Source organism: Calliopsis andreniformis, chromosome 9 (genome assembly GCF_051401765.1).
Source record: "Calliopsis andreniformis isolate RMS-2024a chromosome 9, iyCalAndr_principal, whole genome shotgun sequence".
Taxonomy (NCBI): domain Eukaryota; kingdom Metazoa; phylum Arthropoda; class Insecta; order Hymenoptera; family Andrenidae; genus Calliopsis; species Calliopsis andreniformis.
Window position 1 is genome coordinate 107,875 of NC_135070.1, and position 20,831 is coordinate 128,705.

At 37.9% G+C, this 20,831-nt stretch overlaps 1 protein-coding gene across 20 annotated transcripts in view; it reads right to left on the bottom strand.

Moving 5' to 3' along the window:
* The window catches only part of Phcl-1 (pH-sensitive chloride channel 1), a 281,119-nt gene that overhangs the window by 9,210 nt on the left and 251,078 nt on the right, over positions 1–20,831 (bottom strand). For 9 of the 20 annotated variants that reach the window (XM_076385172.1, XM_076385169.1, XM_076385163.1 and 6 more), the window contains one exon: positions 20,138–20,188. The exons of 10 other annotated variants lie outside the window; for them this stretch is intronic. In XM_076385172.1, coding sequence (XP_076241287.1) covers positions 20,138–20,188 — 51 coding nt within the window. Of the gene's footprint in view, positions 1–19,487; positions 20,457–20,831 lie in introns of those variants that run through there. One more of the 20 variants, XM_076385171.1, reaches the window with a different exon arrangement.

Genomic DNA, 20,831 nt, shown 5'->3' on the forward strand with positions numbered 1-20,831 from the left:
ATACCGGTATTATGCTGGTAAATGTCGGTAGTACCTTCGTAACCTTTAGAGACACTGAAATACAGAAATACCGGTATAGCACTATACCACTATGTAAAAATACCAGTATATTTACCTATATTTACCGATAAATTTTCCAGTTTTTCATATTTCATTACAAACATATTTCATTCTCAAGATTTTTTTGAAATCTATCAGAAATCAAGATCGTGGGGTGAAGGGGGATTTAGATTTGCTTATCCGTCAAAGGGAGGGGGGGAGCTTTCGACGTCTCTGGGCATAAAGGGGGGAGGGAGGGTAGATTTCGGGAAAAGAGACGCGTCAAAAACACTGACGGAACTGATATTGTCGATAGTTCGATCGAAAGACTGAAAGTCATCTGATCGATGAGACAATTTCAGTGAAATTCAGTTGGCTCGACAAAGGAGAGGGTGGGGGGAAGATTAGTCGGGGGGGAAGGTACCAGAATAGCTGGTCCTGGGTCGCGAGGGAAATGAAATTTGCAGTAGTTTAGGAAGACTTTCCGATCGAGGATAGATTCGTGTAGCGGTTCGATGAAAATTGAGGAGTTCGTTTCCTTCGCAGGAATCGGTTGCGTCTGAGGAGTCGTTTCGCCCAACGTCATAAACCACGTAACTTCGACTAGGGAGAGGAATCATGGCACGGCTTCGACGAGGACGTACCCCTGGCCAAAGGCACACTCTGCACAGGCCCGGGCCAGTAAAGCAGGGGTGATCTGGAGGTTGGGGCTGAGGGTAGGAACGGGTTATTGCCATCTCGAAGTCGGACGTACCAAGTCTGATAGTGGCCTGGGAGTCACACCGGTGATCACTCCCCCAGTTAGAACTCGCGCAATATCGCGCGTGCAATAGGTTCATTAGAAGGTTCATCCCCAAAACAATTGACACGTTTCCGTATATTTTCCCTATATACATATATACAAGGAGATCTCTTTTAGTTTTCGGGATATTCGCAAAGAAAGTTTTCAATTGTAAGAGTGCGAGCGCGGAATCGTACGACGGCACGACCATTGTCGTGCCATCTAGCGCTACGGGAGATTACATATTTCGGGCATAACTCGAGCGCGATCAGGAGCGGCGAGTGTTTTTGTTTTTTTCGAGTCCTGGCTTGAGCGTGCCGAGAGGAGAGCGTCTGTTCGGTCTCGACCGCCGTGAGATACGGAATAAATATTCTTGTTACCTTCAGCTAACGGATTTTTCCTTTCGAGAACCTTACCGCTGACCTTCCTACAGAATCAGAAGTGGGATATCGTGTAAGATTATCGTGTGGTTCGCGCAGTTTTTGTGTTTCCGCGACGGACACGACGTTATTGTGAGACGTGATTGCGTAATCGTGCCGGTTAGTTTGATACACGTGGTGACGGTGTATTCTGTTCAACATGCCGAGGGCTGTCGTGACAGGACTTTCTGACTTTACCGTTGCCGAGCTGAAGGAGATTCTTCGAACAAGAAGATTGAACACTAGTGGATCAAAAATTGAATTAATTGTGAGATTGATGGAGGCCGATCCACAGATCGAAACTCGGATTGCAACGCTGGTTACCGAGATTGCGAACCGAGAAACTGATAACCCCGAAGGGCCTCAAGACGACTTAGAACCGTCGTTTCGTTCGCCTGAAGAAACGCGATCGAGTCTTCTGGGACCGGCTTCGGGTGAGGCGTCGGAATTCATTCAGAGAGAGAATGAATTTTTACGAAGAGAGAGAGACCTGCTGGAAAGAGAGTTAAGACTAATGCGGTTGGAAAGACAAATGACTCCTACACATTCTTATGCTTCCACCAACACTCCTACCAGCAGTTTTAATACAAAAGCAGTGGCGGAAATGTTAAACGAATATGCGGGTGAAAAGGAAAAGTTTGAAAATTGGCTTCGCCAGGCGAAACTCGTAAGAACCACCTATAACCTCGACGAGAACACAATGAAGGTGATCGTCCACCAACGATTACGTGGAAAAGCCCTGGACTGGTTTCACGCGAAACCTACCAATATCACCCTTTCTGTCGAGGAAATATTCGACCATCTACGCGACCGATTCGACCACCGGCCGAACAAATTAGAATTGCGACGAGAATTTGAACGTCGAGTGTGGCAGAGGAATGAAACATTCGCGGACTACTATCATGACAAAATTAATTTGTCGGAAAAGGTTACGGTTGACACCGAAGAATTAGTCGATTTGCTACTTGACGGCATTCCCGACGTAGAACTGAGAAACCAAGGAAGAATGCATTGCTTCAAATCGCCCAGCGATGTACTCCACGCTTTTTCCAAGCTGACAATAAAAAGCCTTGCCAAAGATGACCGAGAGAGAAAGGACGACCGAGAACGAAAGGACCTCAAAAAATTCACTACGGCAAAACAAGAATCGTCGACAGCGTCAACTACCCGTCGGAACGATCTCCGATGTTTCAATTGTCATCGAACAGGACACCTTCAGAAGGACTGCCGAAAACCCAAACGTGACTGGGGTACCTGCTTCCAGTGTAGTAGTGCAGATCACCGGATTGCAGAGTGTCCGACGAAGACCGCGCCAGCGTCGAAGCCTACGGCGAGTATGTCTGCAAATGTGGTGCAGCCAGCGGTGTCGGACATAGCGTTCATGGTTTCAGTTGCGTTCCAAGTTCAACGTAGTCCCGGTAACGTCGCTTCGTATACTTTATCAGCTATGATAGATTCCGGATCCCCGGTTAGCTTAATTAAGGCTAGTTTTGTACCAAAGAGCTGTTATACGCCAATTACTTCGAATCGTCCTACGTTTTATGGTATCAATAGGTCTCCCATAGATGTTAAAGGCGTTTTTGAAACGGATGCCGTAATCGATGACGTGAATCTTCGTCATACTTGTTTTATTGTCCCAGAAACCACAATGTCGTACTCTATTATATTAGGAAGAGATTATATCACTTCACCGTTAGTAAAACCTAGTATTAGCCGTACTTTTGGAATTCCAATGAGTAACGAAGATGCGCCAGATAGTAGCAATAATAGTGTCCATCAGATAATGCAAATTGAATACGTGGAACAGCCAAGTACAGTAACAGATCATTTAAATATTAATCCTCAAATCGATTCCAGAATAGCGGCGACGTTGCAAAATTTGTATGAAACGGAAAAACAAGTTGAACACGATAACGAAGAATATCCTAATAACGTAGAGATGGTAATATCTTTGAAAAATGAGCAACCTATTACTTTTAAACCTAGAAGACTATCATTTTCCGATAAAGCAAAACTACGGGATATTCTGGATCAACTATTGGAGGATGGCATAATTCGTCCTAGCAACTCCCCTTATGCGAGTCCCATTGTTTTGGTGAGGAAGAAAAGTGGCGACTTAAGACTTTGTGTTGACTATCGCGAACTCAACAAAATCACGATAAAAGATAACTTCCCTACACCACTGATTGATGATCATCTTGATCGCTTAAAGGATAAAAAGTACTTTTCTAAATTGGACTTGAAGAATGGATTTCATCACGTAAAAGTCGCTGAAAATTCCATTAAATTTACTGCTTTTGTGACCCCATGGGGACAATTTGAATATCTGAAAATGCCGTTCGGATTAACGAATGCACCGCGTGTCTTTCAAAGATATACCATGGCAATATTTAAACATCTAGTCGAGCAAGACAAAATTTTATTATACATTGACGATCTTTTAGTAGCTACTAACACAATGAACAGTCATCTATCGATTTTACAAGAAATTTTTCAATTAGCACGTGCCAGTAAATTACAATTTAGACTAGACAAGTGCTCGTTTCTGTACACCGAAGTTACATACTTGGGCTACTTAATCGATGAGAACGGCATTAGACCTAGCAAAGACAACGTAGAATCCGTCTTGAATTATCCAATCCCTAAAAGTGCCAAAGAAATTCAACGATTCGTAAGTTTAGCAAGCTACTTTCGTAGATTTATTAGAAACTTTTCGTTAATCGCGAAACCACTCTATGATCTGGTAAAGAAATCAACCGAATTTCGATTTAGCTCGGAGGAACATAAGGCATTTGAAATACTAAAACAATGCCTAGCAAGTGAACCGGTATTAGCCATTTATGACCCAAAATTAAAAACCGAACTTCACTGTGACGCTAGTTCCAGCGGTTTTGGTGCTATCTTAATGCAAAAACAATTGAACGGAATTTTCAGGCCAGTGTTTTATTTTAGCAAAAGGACATCCATTCCCGAGTCCAAATACCACAGTTTCGAATTGGAATGCTTAGCTGCAATTTATGCAATCAAGAGATTTCATGTATACTTAGCTGGTATCCCCTTTAAAATTGTTACGATTGTGATAGCTTTCGTCTAACCTTGAACAAGCAATCCGTTAACCCTCGGATTTACAGATGGGCCTTATTTTTACAGAACTATGAATATGAGTTAGAACACCGTGTTAATAGTCGAATGAGTCATGTGGATGCGTTAAGCAGATGTCATAATATTTTAGTGTTACAATGTAATACTTTTGAACAAGTATTAGCAATCAAGCAAAATCAGGATAAACGTATCCAAGAACTCAAACAGCGATTAGAAAGCGTAGAAGATAAGTTTTACGAATTACGCGATGGATTAGTTTATCGAAAAGCGAAAAATCAAAAATTATTATTTTTTGTACCTTCGAGCATGGAAACGAACGTTATTAGAACATGCCACGACGACTTAGGACACTTAGGTATGGACAAAGTGATAGAATATATTAATCGCGTATATTGGTTTCCGAAAATGAGAGAAAAGGTCCGAAACCATATAGATAATTGTCTAAAGTGTATCAATTTTTCTCCTATCGAGGGCAAAAGCGAAGGTTATTTACATTCGTTACAAAAGGAAAAACTTCCCTTCCATACGATACACATTGATCATTATGGTCCCCTAGAAAGAAGCAGTAGAGGCTACAAATTTATTCTTACCATTATAGACGCGTTTTCTAAATTCATTAGACTATATAGTTGCAAATCAACAAAAACAGAGGAAGTGATTAAGCATCTAAGAGATTATTTCAGGCATTATAGCAAACCTTACAGAATAATTAGTGACCGAGGCTCTTGTTTTACTTCAAATAATTTTAAAGAATTTGTGACGAACGAAGCGATTAGTCACGTTTTAGTCGCAGTAGGAACGCCAAGGGCAAACGGACAGGTCGAAAGGTATCACCGTATGATTACGCCGATGCTTGCTAAATTAACCGATACATTAAAAAATTGGGATCGGAGATTAGGACAAGTAGAATTCGCGATCAATAATACTCTTTGCAAATCAACTGGAACTAGTCCTAGTATGATATTATTTGGAATTAATCAGTTAGGTTCTGCTAATGATACACTAAGACCGATATTGGATACATATAGCGAGGACAACAGACAGCTTGACAATATCAGGGACGTAGCGAGTAGAACAGTTTTACAAAAACAGAAAGCAAACGAAGTAGAATACAACAAAAAACGTAAACCTGGAACCATCTACAAGACCGGAGATTACGTAATGATCCGTAACTACGATGTTACCCCAGGGACAAATAAAAAACTTATACCTAAATTTAAAGGACCATATGAGGTCACCAAAGTTTTAGACCGTGATCGTTACATAGTTAGCGACGTAGAAGGATTCCAATTGTCGCGAGCGCCATTTTCTACAGTAGTAGGACCTGATCAAATGAAACCATGGGTCCGCGTACATGAAGAACCTGGATAATCTTATGTATAATGCGCATATATTAACCCTTTTATTTCCTATAAGTAATACTTACCATATAATGTTTTATATATGTATACATCTATCTTATAATACTATACTACGCATTTCATGTTATTATACTCAAGATACTCTCTAGTTGATAAGCTCTTGTAAATGTATTTGCATCAATTGTACTTCGCGTGTCTCCCATGACCGAGGACGGTCATAGTGTCAGAAATGGCCGAGCTGTAAGAGTGCGAGCGCGGAATCGTACGACGGCACGACCATTATCGTGCCATCTAGCGCTACGGGAGATTACATATTTCGGGCATAACTCGAGCGCGATCAGGAGCGGCGAGTGTTTTTGTTTTTTTCGAGTCCTGGCTTGAGCGTGCCGAGAGGAGAGCGTCTGTTCGGTCTCGACCGCCGTGAGATACGGAATAAATATTCTTGTTACCTTCAGCTAACGGATTTTTCCTTTCGAGAACCTTACCGCTGACCTTCCTACACAATATTGAAAAGAGTGATCGAAATAGGTCTGGGTTAGATTCGTTAGCGAGAGCTTCTGTTTACCTTCCTCGCTGAAACCTATACTGTTGATATTTCTTATGATGTCGAAAGAACTCGAGGAAAGACGGTTCATTATTATCAGTTTCGAACAAATCGTTGTAACGTAACGTCGTGTATTAATTATTGTAGAAATCGATGAAGCCAAATTTGGACGTCGAAAGTATAATCGTGGATGACTTATTACGGGGCAATGGATTTTCGGTGGTATAGGCTGTGACACAAAAAAAAAAAATTTGTAGTTCCAATTCTGTCCCGTAGAGCAGAAGTATTACTGCCTCTTATTTTAAAAAAGACTGCTCCTGGAACAGTAATCCATAGTGATTGTTGGAAAGCATATGAACAAATTGATAAAAATATATATCAACATTTTGTAGTGAATCATTCAAAAAATTTCGTTAATCCAATCACAGGTGTCCATACCCAGAATATTAAAGGAGTATGGAGAGATATTCGTGAAAATATTACTAGGTATGGTCGTAGAGAATATCATTTCAACCACTATTTGGCAGAATTTGTATTTAGAAGAACATTCGACATTGACGAACGACTGGATGCTTTTTTTCAAGTATTGGCAAATACATATAAAATAACTGAAGCTATAAAGGAATAAACAAGTAGGAACGTGTCTATCATTTTGGGGAGGGGCTGCCTAACCCCACCCCGCTAATGAACTTAACCCAGATCAATTCCAATCACACTTTTTAATATTGAAAATATTTTTGCGAATATCTCAAAACCTAAAAGAGACCGCCGGGTATATGTACAGGGAAAAGTTGTTCAGGATGATGACCTTGACAACATTCCAAGGTCATTGAAATCGGAGGTGGCTCCCGTAATCTATACAGGGTGTAACAAAAATGTCGCAGTTCCTTAAAAGGGGTGATTTAGGGGGTGATTTGAAACAACTTTTTCCTTAGCGAAAATGTAAGATGAGGCTTCGTTAACGAGTTATTAACGAAAAACACCGGCCAACGAGAGCGCAAGTTTGCCGCCCGAGCGACCGCGGTAGCGTGTGTATATATATATATATATATATATATATATATATATATATATATATATATATATATATATATATATATATATATATATATATCATAATGCATATTAATGTGAAAATTCATTATCATACGTTTGCAAACAATACTGTGATGCGTCTATCGGAGATAATGATTGTATTGGAGATGGAGAGAGTGTTTGTGCCGGGGATGGTCTTTGCATCATAGACGATGATGAAGATGATGATGACGGTGGCTGGAAATGGAAGGGTGGATTCACTGGGTAGCTTCCAGCAGTTTGGGCATAGTTGACAGGCATTCGAGGTTGAAAATACGTTCCAGTATATGAGTTCATTGGCAGATGATGAACATTCTGATTTTGCTGACGATTTTGAAAAAACTGGAGAGTTAATAATCTAAAATCCACTTTTTCATCATCATTTAGTTTCTTGTAGTCGGGAAGTAGTGACAGTAGAAATGACTTATCAGCATCTTCTTGATAACTGGTATCGTCATTTAACTTTTTTAATAATTCGCGTTGGAAAGGTGTAATGTTCCGTTGATGAGACATAGATTCTGACGATTTGAGTGACGTGTTTTTGATCGTGATTCACTTCATTCACGCTGCTCCTTGTCATCGTCGTTTTCATTTTCTTCTTTCTCTTCATTATTATCTTTTTCAATATTGTCGTCAATATTGCCCGACGTTTTCCTTTTTTCCATTGTGTTTAAAAGAAATTGAAGAGCATCGGCATAAATATACTTTTTCGTTTTTGGCGCTGGATCACTACTCTTTCCTCTATTGAGAAATTTTAAAAAATTGTCTCTAATATGATGCCATTTGTTTTTCATATCCTTCACTACAAGAAAATCAAGAAATTCCTTGATCAAAACACGTACATTTTTACATAAGTTTTTAATACCTCAACAAATATATGCATTATTACATGTATATTAATTTGTGACCGACACAAATAAATACAAAAATTAAGCCGTGTATTCTAGGATTAACATTGAAAACACTCTCAGCATTCACATGATTAATTAATTTGATAAATCATCATAAACATTTTTATGTAGGTATTTATCCACTGGAAATAGTTTCTCCGCTTTGCAATTTGAATTCTTGATTGCAAGATCAACAATCGGGTTAATCATTCAAGAAACTTGTACAGCAATTTGGATACACTTGAAACAAATGGAAATGCCGGAGCCTACTGTCGAGATGTGGTTAGACATTGCAGAAAAATTTTATACACAGACCAACTTTCCCAACTGTATTGGTGCAGTAGATGGGAAGCATATAAGATGTATTAATCCCATAAAAGGCGGATCAAATTTTATTAACTATAAAAAATATTTTTCTATTGTCTTGATAGCAGTAGCTGATGCTAATTTAAATTTTATTGCCATTGACGTGGGAGCTTATGGAAAAGAAGGAGACTCTACTGTATTTCGAGATAGTCTCCTGGGAAAGAAATTGTATTCAGGCAATTTAAATATACCACCACCTCGTCATTTACCAAATACTGATAAAGATCCGCAACCATTTGTGATGGTTGGAGATGAAGCATTTAAAATTTCAAATAATATTTTACGACCATTTCCAGCCCGCAATTTAGATTCACGCAAGAGAGTGTTTAATTACAGATTGTCGAGATGCAGGCGTACTGTAGAATGCACTTTTGGAATTTTAGCGAACAAATGGCGAATTTTTCACTCTCCAATTCTTGTACAACCAGATTTCATAGATACCATAGTAAAGGCTTGTTGTATTTTGCACAATTTTGTTCGCAAAAGAGATGGAATTAATTTTGAGGATACTGAAACCTATTCCTTCTCCGATATTAACGAGTTTGGACAAGTTCCACGCGGACAGGGATTAGAAGTTCGAGATTATTTTGCCGATTATTTCATTGGATCTGGAGCAGTACCTTTTCAGTCTCGTTATATGTATTGAATGACAAATGAATCATTCATATTAAAGAATAAAATCAAAGACAGGTCGAAAAGTATAATTTTACTTTGTAGACACAGAGAGCTCTGACATTCAATAAGAAATCTTACATTTATATCTATCATGACTGAAATTTTAATAAAAATAATTTAAAAATCTGCAAAAAATATGATTTGTCATATACCTTTTTCGTCCTTTTCGCTTGTATTCAATTTCAACCAATTATCATAAAACATCTCGCCAATTTCGTTCCAGGATTTGTCACGAATTATTTTGTCACTATAGTCTTTCGTACTTTTGTCCCAAAGTGCCACCTTTTCGTGGACACATTCAATAAATTTATCGATATCAAACATGGTGATTTTCTCTTTCAATAAATACAACAGAACGCTGCGGCAAAACTGTGTAGTGTGTCCGCTGACATAAGACTAAACGTGTTCTAACACGTCTCCGGCGATGCGGTGCGTCAAATTTAACGCAGCATGCTGCGGCGACGTCCGGTGAATGCGGCAGTGCCGCACTAGTGTAGCAGCTCTCATCTCAATCTATACAATGTCACAAATCGGATGACCGCATCCGTCATAACCGCAGCAGCGAAAACGCATAGTGTGGCCCCGGCCTAAGACGTGTTGTCTTTACGGGATTCGGAAAAACACTGAGAGCGCAGTCCGCAACCCTACTACTCTAACAAACAAACCTCTTACTCTAACAAACTCCGGACCTCGGTCCTTCCTTTGCATCTCATATCGATGATTCTTCGTATACTTCAACACAATCATGCGTCTATCTTCGTCGTTTGTAATTGAAAAAAAAAGAAAACAAAGAAAAACATAAACGTAAATCGCAATTCAGGAATCAGTTATGAGAAAAATGTTAGACACGAACCGCATACGTGACTCGTGATTCTCGAATCACTATGTGCTTCGAGAAGTCTGTATCATTCCTTGATTTCCACAGTTGAAGATTCGATATTATTCTTGTCACTACAACGCACGACAGTACGAAACCACTCGTCTGCAACGAGCCTTTACATCTTAAGACGGTGACTGTTACATGATCGTCTTTTCTTTCTCTAAAACTGGTTTTTGAGACAAATATACATTAGCGGCCAAAGTTTTGGAATTAATTATTAATTCTTTTGTAAATTATACTTGTATTACAAAGTATTTTTATCTTAAAATTAATATTTTTAACTATTCTGCTTTTTACTCCAATATAAATAATAAATAAGTACTATTTGATCGTTTCCTGCCATTTACATTGTGTGTTTAAAAAAATAAGTTTTATTTTCCTTAATTTATAAAATAGTTTCAAGTCTTTGGTCGATAGTGTATTAGAAAAACCACGAATTTCATATTACTTCTAATATCATTATTGCCGCGCAAAACACTGCAAATTGAAAGTTATCAGCTATTGTTATTAGTTAACGCCATAATAGTCAACCCGTTAATACTGAAAACCAAACTCAAACTAATAATTTTATTATTTTTATTCATCTTTTTATTCTACTTTTTCACATAGAATCACCTATTAAATTGTCTCTCATCTATTACCGAACAGTTTGCACAAACTAAACGAAACTACTGATCGTCGCCGAAGAAAACTGATCCCTGTGATCAGTCTCTTTGCAGGAAGTCTTCACTTTCAGGAAGAAGCGAGCACCACTGGGCACGCGCTAGAAACTGATTGTGGCTCAGCTAAGACAACAATGAGCAACATTTTGTCGCTCCTTGTTGTTACATGTTCCAAAAGGTTTTCAACCAACTAACTTGTGGAAACTTTTTGACCATACTAGAGCAACATAGGTAAAGGAACATTTAAATTTTGTAGGCTACATTTGTTGCCTACAACAAGTTGTCTGCATGTGGAATAGTTCAATAGCAAAAAGCAATCGTTAGTATCCCAGTCGAGGTATGTGTACTTTCAGTACATTTCGTATGATCTATATGTATAGTGTGCTTGACGACAGAGATTAAAAATTTTACGAGATGATTCTATATGCTGAAAGAAGATGAAAATTAAAAATGACAGAATTACGTCTGTGGCTTTGTTTTAGAGTTACTTAGTGTTGTTATTGTGGTAAACAAACCTCGAGTAAAATCTTAGAGCATGTATACCTGGTGGCAGTACGGACTACTGTTGAAAATGTAACGAGTTCGTAGAAAGAGATAGACTGTAAATAAGTATATGTTCTCTCCTTCCCTCTGCAGTTACTCCAGGAACGTAGTACGCACAGCTAACACTTTCTTGTATAGTATACGACGCGATCGCGATAAATACTTAGCGATAGTTTTACATGAATTTACTCACGTAATACTGAAATGTAACGAGTAAATGTTTTTATTGTTAAAATAAAGCAATATTTATATTTTTATCAACTAATGTATTTATTATTTTTCCTACCTATTTTACAAATACATTTCACATAAGCTTCTACACAAAATCTTTCTACTATTCAATACTTTCACTTCTTCTGCAATACTTTCTTTAAATTTTCATTTTGTATGTGTTACAGAAATCATTTGATTATCATATTTTTCCTAGATATACTATTTAATGAAGTAACACGATTTATCTAAATAATATAAAAATTTGATTATTGAAAAAATTGTATGCACAGGGCTCTTAGGGATTTTTGTTCGCATTGATGTTAGAAAGGAAGAGGATATACTTACCTACAGTCTATCTCTTTCTACGAACTCATTACACTTTCAACAATTGTCCGTGCTGTCTGTAGGTATACATATATGCTCTAAGAGTAAAATGTATCTGATATAAGAGTTATTCTGCTGACATCGTTTGTCTGACAGTTCATACATGAAACTAGTAGGATAAACCTCGAGTCAGATACATTTCACGCGAACTTCAAGCATTCGTACTACAATTACTCACTCTAAAAGGGAATCTCAAACGCACTTTTGTCATTCGTGATTTCCATTTTATTTTGATATACCTATAGAATTATTTCTTAAAATGTTGACACTTGTAAAGCACTCTGTATACAAGGTGTTTTATTTTCATCCTTTAAAGAAATATTTCTAGTGAGGCTTATATTACTTTTAGGATACCATACGATTTTAATTATTTTTTAAAATAAAACCATTTATTTTTGCCGCTAAATGTATAATTTACGCAAAGATGAGTCCTTTGATTTATTCTTTTTAGGTAGGTCATTTAAGATCGTCCATTCGAATATTTAAAATTAACTAAACTTGACTTTGAATGAGCTTAACTAGTTGTGTCTTGTAATAGAAAAGTTTTTCGAGCTACTAGTATTTTTAAAAATATTCGAAATTAGTAGAATGTATATTGTGCGCTTTCACATGACTTCTAAAAAAGGTCGTTTTAAATTTTAATCAACGTTTTCGGTTGGTTAAAAATTTGTGTGGTTTTTATGGAAGTTGCGGTCAACAAAAACCGTACGAATATTGGCTGGAAGCCACCTCAATAATTCATTACATAATTTACATGCAGTGTCTCATGAATTTATTTATGAAGGATTATTGTGTTCACATGTTCGGAGTTTGAAGATATTTCAAATTTCGTATTAAATTTAAGAAAATTGAAATAAGGCAGATGATAGAAAATATATTACAACGATTTTCACAATTAATATTCTGAATATCTACATATGAATGAATTTGTGAGTCACTCTATGTACAATATGGCTAAAGAATGTACATGGTTTCGTTAAAAAAAAGAGTAAACCAATTGGAAGCTTTACAGGTATCCCCATTTAAAACATGGAGTACTGACCACAGGAATCCTTGAAGTACTCAAAATATTTTTTCAAACAACAAACAGTTTGTGAAACAGCTCAACGAAAAGATTAAAATCAGACACCCTCTATACATGAATGTATAAATATATTTCTCGGTTAATCACAGATCATCGAATGATCACGTTTAAACAGACGAAAGAAATGCAATCGAACATCAAATAAAACACGCACGAATAGAACGGCAACGTTCAACAAATGTCGATCGTTGCCCGTCAATTAATGGTTCTCCTTTTAACACGTCGCTCATTTCAATCACATTTTTTGTCTCCCGTTACCGCAAGTTGATTATAGAAAGAAATTCATGAATCACCCGTTTCGATGACAATTGATGCTGGAATTAATTGTTTCTTGTCCACTTTGCACAGATGGACCCCTTTTCTTTGTTCAAAAATGTTCGCCGAAGCGAGATGCGACTTTAAATTGTCGAGAGATTCGACCGAAAAAAGATTCATCTATTTCCGAAGATCAAAGCACGTCAAATGAACGAAAATCAGTGTATCCTTCAGGGATTGTATTCCTCCAAAACAGTTGATCAGGCTCGAAAAAACGATGGAAAAGAAAAGCGTCGCTCGCAAACCAAAGGACACAAGCTCTAAATCGTGTATGTACCCAGTCGCTGCTCTAAACTTTCTGCCAAATCGCAACCCTTTACTCGAGCAAAAGCTTTCGCAAAACAAGGCTTCCGCAATGCAATGCCTACCGTCTTCCAAATCGCCCGGTGTATTTCGCGAGCTCTTTATTGTATCGTCTCTAACGAGACACATGCCTCGTATACTCGACTCGCGGACTCGAGTAATCGCTTCTACCAGATACAACAACCACAGGTGTTATGTGTTGCGAACATGAGCGGACAAAGCCACATCGAAACGCAGACAAAATGAAAAAAGACCATCAGGAAAAACTTCCGTCTGTCCGAGCAAGCGGCAACAAGCATTTAAATCTTGGGTAATATGTAGGCGCTAGTGTGAGCGATTGTCGACGGACGTTCAATGGAAACTCGTCGGTTGGATGAGGAGCTGACTTTTTTTTAATCCCTTATTGGAATAGCAAGATGACGAAGAAAGTACTTGAGTTTCAAAGATCTGGTTATGAAGAGTTACTATTATATTTCACATGTTCAACTATAATTATAGCGAATTGTTTTGTGAATTGTTTGTTTTTTTTCAATTATGATTGTATGGTACTTGAAATTTTGACAGAGATTTATTTACACACATTTCCAACATATCTTGAAATTTGGTTGGTTAGTAGTAATGTTCAACGATTGCAATTAAAGTAGGATCAAGTAAAAACAATAATTTAAAGGATTTGATATAAATAATTGTGATTACTAGTGATGCTTATTCTTTTTCTATTGAGTTATTGTATGCCATAGTTTTCGGTGGAAAAGATTGACTTTATTGTTTAAAATACTTCTTCTTGCTTCAGAAAGGATTATTACAAATATACAGGGTTATTCACATATTGAAATGTTAATAACAATTTATATAACAATAAGAGAGAAATATATTTTCATAATTAACTAATATTCTGAATAAATAAGATATTTGACAACACAAGTCAAAAATTTTAAGAGCTAATTGTTACATGCTGAAATAAGACGAAAATAATCAAACGAAATTGCGTTTGGGACTTCGTTTCCGAGTTATTAAGCCTTTGCATCCTAAATCTTTGCGTGTTAAGCGTTAACTATTAAGAAAACGCTCAAAATACACGTGAAGTGTGTCTGACTTAAGATTTATTCTAATGCCGACGTGCGTTAGTCTGGTTAAGCATAGAACAGTTAGTAGGATAAATTTTAAGTAAGGCACATTTCTCGAGAATTTTGGACATTTTGCAATGATTAATAACTCAATTTCGTTTGTTCTTCATTTTCATTTTATTTTAACACGTAGGATCACTCCTTACTATTTCTGATACCTGTAGTCGAATATTCTGTGTGTAACAGAATCTAATAATTAGTGTAACTCAACTTTTTATTGCCTTTACAGTGTAGTTAATAGTCATACTGGTATATAATAGATTAATGTTTCATGTAGATCAGTAATGTCCAGGAAAGGTGCCCACGGACATCCAGCAATACCCGAAATCACTCGCTCGCGGCTCAACCTGAGCGATTTCCCCACTCCTTGAGGAACGACCTTAGCATTGTTTCAACCATTAAGCTATACATACATATGCCTAACTGGAGTGCGTACTGTGGAGAGGCGGCCGTCCAGGAGAGGCAAGAACTGGAGTGATGCTATCGCAGTCTAACCATGCAGGCACGTATATTGTCGTCGTTTCAGTACCCCCTCTACAATACAGTAATTAGTAAGAGAGAGATAATAGGAAGAACAAGGACAGATTCACCCCAGTTCGGATCTCCCGCTTTGACCTCCCTCCCTCCTTCTTTTTCTTAGAGGGGTCCGCACTCCAGTTAGGTATACAGGGTGTAACAAAAATGTCGCAGTTCCTTAAAAGGGGTGATTCAGGGGGTGATTTGAAACAACTTTTTCTTTAGGGAAAATGTAAGATGAGGCTTCGTTAACGAGTTATTAATGAAAAACACCGGCCAATGAGAGCGCGAGTTTGCCGTCCGAGCGACTGCGGTAGCGTTGGATACGCGCTGGGCGCTACTGTTGTACTCCGAACAAGAAAGTCGGCATGCGTCGAAGGAAATAGCATTAGTATGAAAATATTTGCATAACGTATAAACGAAAAAGCAATGCAACAAAAGAAATGAACGGAAAATTGGAGAATTAACGTTGAAGATAGAAACGTTGAAAGTAGTCTGCGTTAGATTTAAAAAATAATAATCATTAATGAATTAAATGCAATTCATCTGCAGTTTGTAAATCTGTGTCACTGGGTCACTGTACCGATACTGGTCATCGACCGTCGAAATGGTTTATGGTAGGGTAGAATTTTTCCAAGGAAGCTCCTTGTACCCCCCACGTAGTTTAAGCACCTCAGACCTTCCTTGTTCGGACACTCCGAGATCATGTCTCCTTCGAAACCAAAGCAATAAAGCCATAAATTACCTAAACCCGTGCCCTAGCATAAACCATTTCGACGGTCGATGACCAAGATCGGTACAGTGACCCAGTGACACAGGTTTACAAACTACAGGTGAAGTTTGTTCTCCTCTTCCTTTATTTTTTGTTGTATTGCTTTTTCGTTTATACGTTATGCGAATAAGAAATTTACATATTCGTGTTTTTACGTTGCACGTAGTTTTCCTCGATTTTAAGTAATTATTCACTTCAAGTGATAAACAAAAAAAGGACTCGGTATTATTTATTATGTCGCTTTCAGTTTTCATACTAATGCTATTTTCTTCGATGTATGACGACTTCCTTGTTCGGAGTACAACCTTAGCATCTAACGCACCTACCCAACACTACCGCGGTCGCTCGGGCGGCAAACTCGCGCTCTCATTGGCCGGTGTTTTTCGTTAATAACTCGTTAACGAAGCCTCATCTTACATTTTCGCTAAGGAAAAAGTTGTTTCAAATCACCCCCTGAATCACCCCTTTTAAGGAACTGCAACATTTTTGTTACACCCTGTATAGCTCAATGGTTTCAACAGCTCCCCACTCTGTTGTTGAAGTTGGTCTTAAAACCGTTCGCGAACGATTCCGAGCGTTTTTTAACACCGAACCAAAATGATAATTCTCGATTTGAATGAAACCTATCAGGTTTGCAGAGTAACCGAAAATATTCGACACGTATTGTTTTATATTAGATCAAATCCACATTAAGAGTTTCAAAATCGTCTCCAATTTTGAGGGAGAAGGAGGGAAACCATATTACGCTTAATATCTCTGAAAGCATTGGATGTAGAAACAAATTTTGAATCAATGTAAACAATTTTTGAAAATATCTATTTGTTTGAAGAATATTATTGAAATTGTTCGTTTCGAGACAGTTTTGCACGAAACACAAATAAACTATGAACGCAATTATTTCTTTTGCAATACAAAGATTAAAAATTCCAAAACATACGTACCTTTTGTGTTTTGGCTTATGATACACATATATAAATTTGTGAAGAAGGTTGGGGCAACATTGGAGCCCCCCCCCCCCCCCACCCACCCACCCAACCACCCACCCACCTCCCACCCGCCCTCTTAACGCAAATTTGAGCCCATATAAAAAAATGCTGTCGAATATTTTTGGCTATTTATCACTACGGGTTGTTCCCTTATAAATTAATATTTTTTTAAGTAACTCCACCAGCCGCAAATATGGAATTCGTACACTGAGAAATGCCTCTAAGAAAATTTTAATGTCTCAACTAATAACGCGATATTAAAAATCATGACACTCCAAAATGCAGACTGGTTTGAACACAGACAACATAACGTAAATAATTTCTAAATGTTATACGTACGTTATGGTTATACATAACAAAATTTTCAAAACTATACTTTATAATCGGGTCTTCAAACGAAAACACCCTCTTTACTAAAATTTTGAAACAAACAATTTTCTTTATCAATGGAAGATTATTCTGAAACAGTGGAAACAGTTCTTCTAGTACCATTGCAACGTAATGCTCAGAAACAAAAAATATGATAATTTTAATATTTAAACTCATCCTTTTAATCTAACCTTCCATTACTTTCTTATGCTGTAACTATTGCGCTTGAGCTCTCCTAGGAATCAGAACCGTTTAAATTCGAGTACTTTCCTCGTGAAGCAGCCTCATAAGGGCAGCAAATGTGCTGGAACAAAGCACCACCCATTCACATGCGGGTGATCAAGTTGCGTTCTCTGTGCGATCGCATGCGTCGCATCCATAATACGTACAAGTCTAGGGAATCCCCGTCGTCGAACGACAAACACAGGTCTCCATGCAGAATGACACGCCATTTCTTGGAATTACAAGAATTCATGTCACGTTCTGAATAAATCTCCGCAATCTTCAGCGTATAAATTGAATCGGTGCGTGCGCCAAGGGGGTACCTTGGTCGCCATATTCCGCGAATCTCACGTATTTCACGGATTTCATGGATCTCGCGGATCCTGTAAATCCAAGGGGCGTCTCGTTCAATGATGCAGGGACGAGCAGAGGGGATGATCTGGTAGGCGCAGACTCTGTTCTGAGCTGTTTCTCGTACCTCTACCTTGTCGCGGTGTAGGCTGTTTGTAGAATTGCATCGTTGTCTCTCGGGATCGTAGCTAAACGCGTGGATCGAATTTGTAGAAGGTACAACGAGACATTCTCTCGCCAGCCTGCGCCCGGTGTATGCATCGTTCGCGAATACATGCACCTCATCATGCATCGTTGGAGGAATATCTAGGTTAGAGACTAAATCTACTGTAGGAAAGAAAGAGTGAGAGGCAAAGAGGAAGAGAGTAAGAGGAGGAATGGTACGAACACAGACAGTACGAGGTGAGTACAGTTAGGAGAGGGCTCAAGGGGGGCGTTATGGGAGATGTTCCCGTTGGTTCAGTTGGAGAATTGTTGTTAATTAATGAATTTGAAGAAGATTTTTAAAGCCTATTGTAGCTCATGTACTGCTGGTATAATGCTCCAAAAAATTCTATCTTCTTTTACATAATTAGTGACATTAATGTGCTGAAGTCAGAAGTGAATTTCTGGTAATAAAAGAAGTATTTTTAAGAACTTTTTAAAGTATTCTTTTGAATGTATCATAGTTTTTATACTACAGGTACATATATGCTAAGAATACTTGACACGAAAAACTGGTTGTATCCTGAACGCGTACAGCAATTCCTGCAGCGTGTACGGACACCGAGAATGTAACATAAAAGAAGTGATTCTTCGCATGGATACAAATCGAAGATGTAAAATAAAGATGTTTCTTAGTCTAGTACCAATCTTCTTATATTTTGTATGTTCTATTGGAAATTTATCATCGAGAGGAACGTAATGATATCGCTCATATCTTGGAAATATATCTTTCAAAATGAGTTCATGCGCTTTGTAAACTTTAGAATGCAACGGAAACATACTCATATTATGAGACCTAATTATGTGGGATATATTTTTTAAACTGTAACCAGCTATATTTTTTCGTTTTATAGGTAGAATTACCTATGTAAGTATATTTGAACTACCTATATACTGGAATTTTTTAACTACTAATACTGTATGATGAAGAACTCATCTAAAAGGTTCAATTTAAGGAAATTATTTCAAGGGAAACAAAAAAACTGTTAAAATTTTTTATATCTTTACACGTTACGTACAGAATGCCTAAATATGTGTAAAAATTAATTTCATCCTATAAAATGATATTACTTTTGTCACATTTATAGTGCAGAAATTAAATTGGACTGCTTTGTTCTGAAGATTAGGTGTAAATAACAGTTAGAGTGGAATTTAGAGTCAATGCGCACGAGTGATATTTTGACGCACGATCTCGTTGCGATCATATGTTATTTTTGATTTTCCAATTATAAACAGTAAAGATATGATCACAACGAGATCGTGCGTCAAAGTATCACTCGTGCGCATTGACTCTAAATTCCACTCTAACTGTTATTTACATCTAATCTTCAGAGCAAAACGGTTCAATTCAATTTCGCTTGGTTCCAACTCCCCAATACGTGTAGGAACTACTGAAACATCTGAGTATGAAAAAAAGGGGAAAATAGGCTGTGAAAGAGCTGAGATCGAATAAATCACTAAGAAAATTTCGTTGGGAACATCCCCCTCGACAAGTCCCCGATAAAATGCACAGCGAAGAAGGACAAGAGAGAAGATATAAAGATTCTCCCTCGTTCCCTCGGATGATACCGACAGAACGAGTGTGTTCGTATCGAGTAGTGTAGGTTGTTGGGTGTGCGTATACGTGTAGGTACGTGTAGTTTGTCAGGACGCGGTTAAGACCTTGCACGTGCACACCTTTCCTCCAGGAACGATTGCCTCGAGCTGGAATGACGAGAGAAAAAAGGGGGAAAACGCGCTACGGCGAAACAAAACTCAAACTCTTTACTTTTTTTTGTCGCTTTTCTTTTTCCTTCTTTCTTTTTTTTTATTTTTTATTTTCTCTTTCTTTCCTTCTCTTTGGTGACGCCGTCAAATCGGGGACCGTGGAATTATTTGAAATATAGGTCGCGAGAGGAGTTTGCGGCTATACGCGCGAAGTCCTGACCGCGCCCTAATGCTATGGGGGGTCTTACCAAGGGGCTGGCCAATATTATCCCTATCCTGCTGAGCACCGCTGGGAGCCGCTGCAACATCACAGACACCAAACAAAGAGACTTACTCACCAACATTTCCACCAACCAAACTCTTACTAATCGTGTGTGTGTAACAACGTGTTTGTTTTTCCCTCATCATCAACGTTTCTTTTCTTTCTTTTCTCGGAGGGTGTTTTCCGCATCTTTTTCCTTCTTTCTTTTTGTTCGGTTTTTCGCATCTTTCTCTCGGTTCCGTTCCCTTAACGTGAACTTTCCCTTCCACTCGCCCCCCCTTTCTATCTCTTCATTACTTCCATAGCTTCGAGTAGACAAGAAGATAGAACAGAAATGGTATCTTTAACTTTTTAGTGATATGCATGAGATATAGTAATTTTGTGGGATTTACGATGTTGTCTAAGTAGCGCGATACGAGAATTCTAGTATGACTACTTTTATACTGATGAATTATTGATAATTATTAAAAAAACAGCTAGTCCATAAAGAGAAATGGTAATACATATACTTCAATTTTGTTTAAACGCTACTAGAAGATTTGGTACTTAAAACCAAAGTAGGCAGCACTGAAAAAATTAACTTTGACTATCTTAAGAATCTTAAGAATAATTAGGTAAAAGGATTTGGAAAGTTATACATACAAGATTCATTAAAAAATTTGAAAAATGACGGTAAAAGG